We start from the raw sequence: 11,698 nt of genomic DNA, 5'->3' as shown, positions 1-11,698 counted from the left end.
AAACCTAACCGAGTTGATTTTTATTGCTGAACCTTATTAGACGGGCCTGGGTTGGGACTTGGGCCCAACGTGAAAACAAGGCCAACAGACCGATTCGGCTCGGACTCTTTATGTAACAGGCCGAGCTCGAGTCTCACCGAGCCTGGGCGAGCTGAGCTCTTGCCCAAAAGCTCGGTCTAAGCGTGCATGCAGTAAGATATAAATACTGCATTATCTTTGGTACTCTTTGAGCCACAGTTGTCGTAGGTCCGTGGCTCTTACGCTTACGTCCTCCAACACCCACGCACGCTCGCTCAAAACCAGCCGTTGCATCCCACCCGCACGATCGGGCGGAGACCCTGGCCCCAAAAAACAAAAACAAATCCCGCGATTAGCTCCAGCCTTCCGTCATTAGGAACACCTTCTAATTTTCTTGTCCCGTCGTTCCCACCTCCAGCGCCGCCATGCCGACTCCGCCCCCGCCTTCCACAGCCGCGGACGCCGCCGTCCTTCCTCTTCACAGATGACGTCTCGCACGCGGCGGCAGCCGCCGCCCTCCTTGACGTCGTACGAACTCCTCCAACAGACGCCGCATCCGCCTCCCTCACCCGCGGCCGCTGCAGAATTTATTAATTTGTTTCTGGATAAGAGAGAAACTGCGAGAGGGGTGAAGTAGTAAGATTTATTGATTTCACTGCAGAATGCTCATCTCTTGGATCCCGTTCTTTGTAGTAACGGTTCAAATTATCTCCTTGCCTACACCTTCTCCACTCCCCGTAGACTGCTCCACTCCTCAGAGTTCCCAATTCTCAAATTATTGCATCTTAGGGCATGTACAATGGTTGATAAGACTGCCTTATTTTAGGTGTGACACGTTAATTAGAAAAGACAACAAAACATGTTGTACAACGGGTTATCTCTTATTGTTATATCTTAAAATTAATTCTTAAATGAATAAAATTAACTAAGAAAAGGCAAAATCTAGTACAATGCGAAATTTGTCTTATCTTTGCCTTATCATTCTTGTGAAGAGATCACCTTATAATTAAGAGAAGGCTTGTGATTTTTTTCATTTCTCTCTCTTCCACGCCAGATTTTATCCTACATGGCATCACTAAGAGAAGTCTGACGTCACCCCATTGTACACGCCCTTAGTAACTTCTAACTAAATTGGTCAATGATCAACAGATTTTTTACTGCAACTCTCTACATTTCATTTGTTTCTGCGGTGACAATTTTAGTAGTTGTGTAATGATTTGGCTTTTTTAACTGAGTTCATTAGGTGCTTCACTAGGAAGGAGTTCAACTGGAACTTCGAAAATTGAGAGGTATGATGGACATATATGCTTCATAGTCCTCTTTTTAATATTAAGTTTTCTTACATCATAGTACATGGTTTATTGTTGGTGAACAAAAAGCTTTAGAAGAATAGAGGAAGCTTTATGGGAAGACAATTTACTTATCAGCTTTATGGAAACTCTATAACTCACTGTTCATTACGTGGTGTTGCTGAATATCTTGAAAAACCATTACTGTAAGTCCCACTCCCACCTAATGAATAATGAGATCATTATTCCATAACTATTGTCATAAAATTTTGAATGTCTTGAAAAAGTATAGAGTTCTCATGAACACTCCTCAGAGTTCCCATTGACCATTGATCATTGATTTATGAATACCTCATATGATTCCTTTTCGCTGCATGCATATTATAGCTCTGTATAGTTTTACACAATGTTTGTTCATTTTCACCTGAAGGCTTAGAATATCTATGGGGACTTATCATTGCTTGCCTTGGTTGAGGTAAATCTTCTCCGCAGGGGCGCATTATCCATATCAGTGTGAATGTGCTGATTCAAATGATGGTATAGAGATACATATGTAATGTGCATGATGAAATATGTATATATACTAGAGATAGAGATGTATATGGTGAGCAACTGAGTGTGGTCGGTCACATGGCATTTTACTTCAACGCAACATAGAGTTATCTCTAATGTTTTAGTAAAATTATCTCGCACTCCTGCCTAAACATTGGTATCCTGTTTTACTAGCCTACCTATTTTTGGATATTCTTTGCACGCTGGAAAGGAGCATGATAATTTAGTTGGTGAGCTGCTACTACAAAACTGATATACAGCCAGATCAAAAGGAATTGGAGATGTAACTCAAATAGGTGATATATATTTACATTTCCGAGAAAAAGGTAATTGCCTGTGTTTATTTATAAAATTTCCATATCGGTTGTATTACTCGTTTTCCTCCCACACTGTAACAATTAGTGAGTACAGGACTTAGAATATGTACATGCTCATAAGAGTATGCGTCATTTTTTCATGTTTGCCATTTTTACTACTCCCTCCGTTTCATAATTCTTGTCTCAAATTTGTCCAAATATGAATGTATCTATTTCTAAAAAACGTCCAGATACATGTAATATTTCGACAAGAATTATGAGACAGAAGGAGTAAGTGATAAAATGTTTATCTGTCCGTTGCAACGCACGGCACTTAATCTACTCGGGAGCAGTGTTTCCCTCGTTCGTCGGGGCGTCTTCGTCCGTCGCTGGGCGCCTTCGTACGCTGGAAGCAGGATTGCGTTTGTTCGCGTTCTGACCCGATTTGTATGCAAAAAACAACCGCCACCGCCTCCCTCCTTCAGGCGATCCGCCGCTCCTACCTGTGAGCTGCCGTTGCCTCCCTCCTCCATGGGAGACGCCTCCCTCCTCCTCAAAGCCCAGAAGTTCTCCTCCCCTGCCAAAGACCCGCAACCGCTCACCCTCTCCTCCTTCCCGCAGCCTCCCCCGATCAAGATATGGCACCCAAACCAGCCCTCCATCCCGATCCCAAATCCTTGAAAAAAAATCGCCGCCGCCGCCGCACACCGCCCAACACTGGCAAGCCTGCCGAGACCCACCTCACCCCTCCCAAACTAGCCTGGTGCCGCCCGAAGGCCCCTCGAGCTCCGCCGTCGCCGCCACAATTCAGTCTTCCACCGGCCCGATTCAGTCTGCCGCCGACTCCGGCGTCGACCCCGTACTCCTCCGCCTTGATTTGATGTCGTCTCGGTCTTTCTGGTACTCCTCCGCCTTGATTCAGTTCGCTGGACTGCTGGAGGCGACGCGCTCAAGTGGGAGGCGGCTCGTGCAGGCGGCGCGTGGTTGATAATCTCCTATAGAAGTCAAAAGTGAATGAGCTAGCTTGTGGAGGGCCAAGGCGGCAGGCCATTCTATACGATGTAGAGCAACCTGACAGGCTGACACAAGGATAATTGCAGCGAGGGGTAAAGCATTAAGCATGCACGGCAGAAGCTTGCTATATTGCACTAAAACAGCGACAAGTATTTAGAAATGGAGGGAGTAGCATTTTTTTTTGTTTTTGTCATATTTTTGCATTCGTGTTCTCCGTAAGGATTGCTTAAGAGCTACTCCCTCTTATTCTAAATTCTTAACTTAAATTTTTCCAAATATGCATGTATCTATTCTGACTTTGAATGTCAAATTTTGTTCTGTCTTATAAACATGAACTAGTATTGCTGAAAATCACCGGATTATCGTAACCCCTCGCTCGCTAGCGTCTGACCCCGAATCTGACTGTTGGGGCCCACTGTCAGGCCAGCCTGTCTTGCCACGCGGCTGTCCAGCTTGGACTTCCAGCAGCAGCTCATAGCCGTGCGCCGGGTCTTCTTCCTCGCGTCCAGCGGAGCGCCGTCCGCACTTGCGTTGTCTGTCCGGATCTCCTCCGACCCAGCCGCCTAGGATGAGAGCAGTGGCGAGTTCGAGAACTCATCGCATGGACGTCACCACGCACCGAAGCACCTCCGCGACGGAGCTCCACCTCCGCCGCCGCCGCTCTGACCCGCGCGCGAACCAGGCGCTGCTGCGGGCGTTGGGCGCCATGCCATCAGCGAGCGTCTTCGAATCGAGGCCGCGCCTGGCTCGGGAAAGAGCAGATCAAAGCTCCCCGCCTCACCATGGCCGCCGCCCGACCGCCGCTTCCCTTCCCGTTGCGGGCGGATTGAAGCTCCCCACTTCGCCATGGCTGCGGTGTCCGTGCGGCAGTTCGAGGTGGCCGTGGACGCACCGGCCTCTGCTGCCGTGACAGATCGGGAATAAAGAGGGAGCAAGAAGATAGGTAGCGGCAGATCGATGTGATTGTTCATGTGCATGAGCTACGGCCTCTAATGAGAGGAGAGAGCACTAACGAGGTTGAAGAAGAGGAGAGGTCAAGCCGGAATGGCATTGGGCTGGGACAAATGCCACGTTGGAATGCCGCGATGGACGACACACGGTCAGAAACGAAACGCTAGCGAGCGAGGGGTTACGCTAATCCAGTGTTTTTTGCAACTAAAACATAAACCGGTACCTCTGTGAAACCCTAACTCCTAATGTGGTGATTTTTTGTAATTTACTCTAAGATAAAGGGTGAAACTCCTCTAAAAAAGATAAAGGGTGAAACCACGTGGAAATCACGCAACAACATTGCGAAGAATTCGGCCCTGGGGCAGTGGCGTATGTGGCACGTGATGGGTCTGGCCTCTTCCTGGGAGCGCCTGCTGTTACCTATCCTAGCGTCACTGATCTGCCACCCTTGAGGCAATAGCGTGCGATGATGCTCTTGTGCTGGCAGCAGACCTGATCTCCCATCGGCTGATGATCGGGTCTGGCTGAATGGAAGCAGTGACGGCTATTAGTGGTCGTTGTGTGGGTCATTTTGCTCATGTTATTAGAGAGGTCTAGTTTTGTGTGTAAGTTTTTGAGTCTTGCAGTTTTTGTTATGAAAGTAGGAGCTCCAATCCGGATGCTCATAATCTAGCTAGATGTTCTACCTCTATGGAGTCTAGGCGTCACGTATGGTTTGGCCGGCCACCGGGTGGGATTTCCATACATGTCCAGGTTATTCTTTGAATAAAGGAAGTCGTTGCCCTAAAAAAAGTAGAAATCATGAAGATACGGAAAAAAATTGTAAGATGAAATAAATACCAAGAGAGAGTGAGGGAGGATGAAGGAAAAACAGATTGGGAAGGCAAGTCTTGGAATTATGTGGCTAGGAAGGGATGATAATGGAGAAGAGAAGAAAGATCGATCCTCGAGGGAAAAAGAAATGAATAATGCGTGAGGTCTCTCGCCTTTGCATCGTCGGATCCAAGCACCTCATCCAACGGGGTTGTGGAGAAGTACCTCATCCAACGGGGTTGTGGAGAAGTTGTCGGATGCAACCACAGCCCATCAAAAGAGACCGTCTCTGGATTCCCCGACTACGATTCACCATACGAGGCCCTCTCGTCCTCGTAACCACCGACATGAGCACTGGGATGGGCTCGGGCCTGGGTTGCCTCACATGGTTGGACTAAGATGACCGGCTAGTAGGGCAGATCAGTGTGTGCAAAACCGAACCGAAACCAAAAACCCTACCTGAACCGGCCCGAACCGAAATTTCGGTTTTTCGGTTTTCGGTTTTGGTTCCGAACCGACAGAGACACGAAGACGGCTGCAAGGGAAATAGGTTGCCTTGGCGTACTTGGTGAAAACCCTTTTTATGATGCAAACTGTACAAATACATACATTGGAGGATTAATTATGGAAATGTGCAAACTTTCAAGTCAAGTCAAATGAATTTGAAAGAAATTGAAAAGAGAAATATACAATTGAATAGTGCCAAAAAGCGAAAAACTTACTCATGTTGAATTATTATGTTTTTGCCTCTACGAGACCCAATTGAGTTTAAACATGTAATTTTACACATATACAAGAGTAAATTTCAAGGAACCATACCTTTTGGGGCTAGGGTTTCTCTAAGACACAACTCTGGGGGTTTGTTTCAAGGAACCGCACCTCTTGAGTGAAGTGTTTTCGAAAACTCCTAAACTGGTCGATTAGGCATTTTAATCGTTTTTCCCGACAAGCCAGGTCCACATATAAGATGCCATTATATGGTTTCCGCCTTAACCCGACCTGATATATAATATGCATCTATTTTATTTGTGTTTTTACCCTTCCACCTGACCACCCCGCCATTGCCGCCGCATAGCTCCTGCTCATCGACGATGGAGGTGGAGTAGGCAGCTGGTGCTAGTCACCATAGCCCGTTGTCGCGTCCTCCAGCCCCGCCGGCCCAACCGTGTGGCTGGCCTTCTCCGTGCGAGAACCTACAGGATCTTGGCCTGCCGCCCAGGTCCATCCTCCAGTCCCGCCCGTCCAGCCGTGTGGCGGGCCTTCTCCGTGCGAGCACAAGCGAGATCTTGGTTCGTTGGCCGCGTGGCGGGATCTTCTCCGCGTCCATTCTCTCGTCTAATCCCTCACCCCGTCACATGGATCTTCCCACCGAAGTGCTTAAAACGCCTAATCGATCGATTTAGGAATTTTTTAAAACACTTGACTCAAGAGTTGTGGTTCCTTAAAACAAACCCCAAGAGCCGAGTGAAATCCTAGCTCCAAAAGGCGCGGTTTCTTGAAATTTACTCCATATATAAAGCACTTCTCTAACATGTATTTTTTAAAACTTTTACAACGGTTTTCACTATGAAGGCAACTTTTACCGGATACGCCCATCAAATATCTATGTTTTCTTATCTTCTATTGGGCAACTTCCTGACACTCCATAGAAGTAACCGTAAGATGCATTGTTGCTACATATAGGCCTATTCGTTTATGCTTCAGTTTCAGCTTTTGGTGTTTCTGCCCTCTAAAAAGCACTTCTCCCGTTTACACATGAAGCTGCATAGCACGTCCGGAGGTGCTTCCCCCCAGAAGCTGCGAGAATTACCTCCGGACGTGATTCTCAGCTTCAGGTGTAAACAAGTGCTTTTTAAAAGGTTAAAAGTATCAAAAGCTGAAGCAATTTATGGTCGAATTGTTGAAGAGGCACGAAGGCTGTTAGGCTTTACCCGGTGTGGCGTGAGTTGAGATGGATACCTCCGTGTATCTGTGGCTGAGAGCTGGGCGGTGCTGACATGAAGCGTTCTGAACCTTTTCCCTTTTGTTTGAACTAGCATTGTGGCCCTCGCAAATGCGAGGGCATCACTGGAAGTTATCTGAGAAATAAATTTAAGATTTCATATATAAATGTTTATATTATGTGATTAGAAGTGATATAGGGTTCCGTAGGTGCCACAATTGTTTTATCTCGAAAGAGTTCAAACCACATGCCTCTATGCCAAGCAGAGGCACACATCCAAAAAAAAATGTTATGTAGATAAAATATGATTATTGGGTCATTTGAAAAAATATTAAAAATGTGTGTGTTTTTTTACTTGGTGGAGAGCGGATTTTTGGCCCGTACAGCCACTGGCCTTTGCTAACGGATCGTTCGTCGTCGTCCCGGGGTTTGTGCAACAGCCTTCGTCCCGTGCATGCCCTGCGGGTGACTAAGGTGGGTAGACTAAAATCGTGTCTGTCATGTCCCCTCCAGGAATCTGGCCAACAACGATGATAGCAGAGGCTACGGCGGCCAGCCTCATTGTCCTATCGCGCGTCCCCGTCAAGCTATCGCATCCCCCATCGCCGCCGCCCACGCTCCACCGTTTTCGCCCCCATGTCGCTCTTTTTTTAGTACGCTCACTGCCCTCCCCCACAACCCTCTAGCCTAATCTCGCTCAAAATCTCACCGCAGTTCTTTCTCCCCATACGCCATTACGACTCAAGGAAGGGAGGCTTCCGAGCTTTGGGGCGGAGACAGGGACGACATGTGCGGGAGCCGTTGTCCAATCGTCTTGTTAGTACCCTACGCAAGAGCGTGCCGGTTTCCAGCACCTGGGGTGTCATCTGGCATAGATCTTTGCGAGTCGATTGCAATCGGACGGCGGGGCAGTACAGGCCGGTGGCTGTACAGGCCAAAATGCATTTCCCTTACTTGGTGATATCAAATCAACATATAATGAAGTTTCAGATCACAAAGCTAGCTGATAATTTCTTATCTAAAACTAAAATGGAGGCTTGAGAAGCTGAAAAGGGTTGCGAAATCCTAACCATACACTACAGATCCGACTATCAAAATCATTTGAATGGTGTGGGCTAATGTGATACTTCTAAGGGAAGGAAACTCTTTATTGTGCTTTTAGTACTCCTATTTCTGCAGATATATATTAAATTTATAGCCTATCCCTATTTTGCAGAGACTCTTCTGACTGAACCTTTGACACATGAACATAGGGGGTGGGGGGTGGCTCATGTGAGTCACACACACACACAATTCAGTTCTTGTGCTCTCTTATAATCTATTAGTTATCACTTATCCTTTCATACTGCTGCTATTCAGAACCCCATAATGCCCTGAACTCCATGCCTAACTATCTATCTTGGTGCTCCTTTCTCCTTTTCATGCAAGAATTCGCTATTTATTTTGAGCTATACGTTGGTTCGGTTAATGTATTGTATAACCATGATCAAATTCAGACATAGTCTGTCCTTTTCCATGCACTGATAAACTGAGTGAGCTGAGGGTCCATGACCATGATGATGCTCGTGCAGTGCATGGAAAATTCGTTGTAGCAGCAGACAGTCAAAAAGGCCATGAGATGGTAGGACGGCTCCTGCTCTGTTCTCGCCATGGCTGCTCCTCCAGCAGTCCAGCTACCAAAGCATGCCCTGATGATGATCAGAGATTGTATGTACCACCTGCTCTGTTAATTTTCACCTTGTCAAATCTGTCGCTTTGTTACTAAATTATTTTTACTCGTGCTAAGCAGCTTGTGTCGATAATTCTGAAATGTGGGCACTGTTGGTGCAAGGTCTCGGCCATCGAGCAAGGGGAAGACGCTGCAGTGCATGAAGATCGTCGAGGACATCGCCTTCGGGCTGCTGCACCTCCACCAGCATTCTTCTGCAGGCATCGTGCACGGGAACCTGAAACCGTCCAACGTGCTCCTGAGGCCCGACTGCGAGTCTTCCCTCACCGACTACGGCCTCGTGCCCGCGCTGCTCCACAGCAGCCCCTCCGCGTCTCTCCTCTACCGCGCCCCAGAGACGCGCTTCGCCTCATCCGCCATTGGGGGCTTCACGGCAGCGTCCGACGTGTACAGCTTCGGGGTGCTGCTGACGGGTCGGACGCCGTTCCAGGAGCTGCTCCAGGCGGATGACATCCCTGCCTGGGTCCGTGCCGCGCGCGACGAGGAGACCGCCGCGACGGAGTCCCGCGGGGACTTGGCCGCACGCCCGCGTCCAATGGCGTCGGCGGCGCGGAGGAGAAGCTGGACGCGCTGGTGGGCGTGGCGGCGGCTTGCGGGTTTAGGGTTTAGGGTTTAGGGTTAGGGTTAGGTTTAGGGTTTAGGGTTTGCGGAGGAAAATAATTAGGTTGATGTAGATCAACACGGAGGCTTCACTCGGTACCCCTCGTATTGTTTTTAGCATACAATAGATCCCCAAACCCCAACCCTCCTGCTGCTTTTCCTTTTCCAACAGGCCCACGTTTCCCTCTCCTATCCCCATTCTGCTGCCTGTCTGCCTGAGGATCACGGTGAGTTCGTGAAAAACACCTAAGCCACCCTTACCCTATACCAAACGTTTGTGTTTTGATCGGGAGACACGATCTGTCTCAGTCAAAAACCAGTTCATGGGACGATCAATCAACGGCTCAGCATTCTGATCATCGCAGAAAAGGAGAGCCCGGTGACGCGCCGTGCACTACACAGAATAGAGCCAGCGCTCTGTTCACGGCACGGGCTGCTCGCTCCGTTTTGACTTGGCCACCGTGGTCCGTGGGCCATACACGCATCCCTCCATGATGAACGATTGAACGATGATGACCCAGACCCATCCATGAACCCTGCGCTTTTGTTTCCAAGGAATCAGAAGGGTCAGCCCAGGGAGAGGCATACCTAATTTATGCTTGGCCAGGCGCCGGCAGGCCTGCCTGATCTTATCTCAGAGCCCACGGAAAGGTACCGATCGATGTACGCACGTACTCACTCTAGCCGCAAAAGGCTAACGAGATAAGCCACTGCTGTTATACATTACCTATCTATCATCTACAGGCTACAGCAAAAGTGTCGACCGGCCGTAACATCTAAAATCATGACCAAAGCTGGCCAAAAAGCTAGTGTTACCGGGCATGTGCTATGGCAACAACTCCATGCATGCAGCCTGCAGGGCAGGATCACGATCGTGCGACGGCGGCCGAGGACAGGGAAGATCGGGTTCCGAAGAGGCAGTTCGAGCCACTGCTTTTCTTTCCGGGGCAGCACCGGTCCAGCCGGGCACTACAGAGGCTTTTGGTTCTGCGATTGGTTCGGCAACTTGAACGTGTATGCTAGAGCCCTACAGGAAGAAACACTGCATTGAGCAGAGCAGGGCTTGATCTCATGGATCAGAGATCAATCATGACTGCTGAAAACTAAATCCTTGTGCAGATCCAGAGATGCAACGTCAACACCTGACGTGTAACCAGCGGCTGGCCGGTCTCGTGCTCCGGCAAGATAAGCAGTAACAAACTCTCTTTTTTTGCCAGGAGAGTGCGTGGCTGGTTGTTTACGCGTTCTGCAGCACTAGTGGGGAATTTAGGTACGAATTTGAAAGAGGTACTGCGATACTGATCTGCCTGATTTTCAAATTCCAATCTGAACCTTCGCCTTTTTATAATAGGCAGGTCGAAGGATGATGTTGCCGACAACATCGAGCGTTGCATGTACATCCACGTAGGCGTCAATTTCCAATCCTGTCACAATACAATAAGTACGCAAAGGCTATTACACCCTGTCGAATATGCTACTGGGTTTGTATATTGTAATTCATATCCCGGCGATCCCACCAGTGGAACAAAGTAATGTGTTAAATTAAAGGCTTGGCATCGAAATTGTAGCTACTCCTTCCGTCCCATGAAGATTGACGCGGCTTTGAACTAGCTCTAGTTCAAAACTGTGCCAATTTTTATGGGACAGAGGTACTAACTAAGTATGATCCACTGATCCTGCTATCACGACGGAATGTTGAGTTATCACCGTTGCTTTCCTTCTCTTCAGACTTTCCACAGGTCAAAGAGGGGCTAAATATTACTAATCTAATGGATCGAATAAGAGAAAAGGCAAAAGCACATGTATAGTATAATATTGAAACCGTGGTTAACGTTTCATGTATTGATTCGATTTTAGCTTACCACATACATGTAAGCTATATATGGCTTTTGCCATCCCTTTTCAGTCTATCAGATCGTTGTCTAGTAAGGATTTCTTTTTTTTTGGGTGTGTGTGTGTGTGTGTGTGCGAGCGTATGAGTGACGGTATGCATGATGCATGTAATAAACAATTCTAAACCGTTTGGTTCTCAAGATCCCACCCTAGAACCATGTATCCATTAGGCTACTTGATTGGGATGCTCAAAAAACAAAGGCTACTTTGAATGAATTCAGATGGTCATGCCAACTAATTAAACGTTGCAGCTTAATCTGGCTCATGCCAACTTAACTACTTTGGGTATTGCTGGCATTAGTATTGCCTTCATGCGGCTCGGTCAGCTTGAAGCCTGAAGCAACAGAAGAAGCGGGCCGGCGTCGATGGTCATGCATGGACAGCAGGATCCTGGAAGCCATGGTCCACGAGCTGCAACTATAGAGGTGTGACAATCGACTACTTAATGGCACGTTTCAGAGGCTTTCGATACCTTTCTAGTCTTCTGAACCTTGTTTATGCGGACATAGACACTCTGTTGATTTGATTAAGAGAAGGAAAATGAGAGTTACGCATGGAGTAAAACATTAACTTTACATGGCAGAAAAACGAGTAAAACTCT

The 11,698-nt window shown here is 47.8% G+C and overlaps 1 protein-coding gene across 1 annotated transcript; it reads left to right on the top strand.

Moving 5' to 3' along the window:
• Window positions 1-8,524: 8,524 nt before the first annotated feature.
• On the top strand, window positions 8,525-9,984 carry LOC104583158 (inactive leucine-rich repeat receptor-like serine/threonine-protein kinase At1g60630). Its single transcript, XM_010234916.1, has 3 exons — window positions 8,525-8,586; window positions 8,707-9,067; window positions 9,949-9,984. The coding sequence occupies exons 1-3, from the start codon at window positions 8,525-8,527 to the stop codon at window positions 9,982-9,984; spliced, it is 459 nt and encodes a 152-aa protein (XP_010233218.1).
• Window positions 9,985-11,698: the final 1,714 nt, after the last annotated feature.

The sequence above is a fragment of the Brachypodium distachyon genome, chromosome 2 (genome assembly GCF_000005505.3).
Source record: "Brachypodium distachyon strain Bd21 chromosome 2, Brachypodium_distachyon_v3.0, whole genome shotgun sequence".
Classification (NCBI taxonomy): Eukaryota; Viridiplantae; Streptophyta; class Magnoliopsida; order Poales; family Poaceae; genus Brachypodium; species Brachypodium distachyon.
This window is presented reverse-complemented; position numbering and strand designations above follow the sequence as displayed.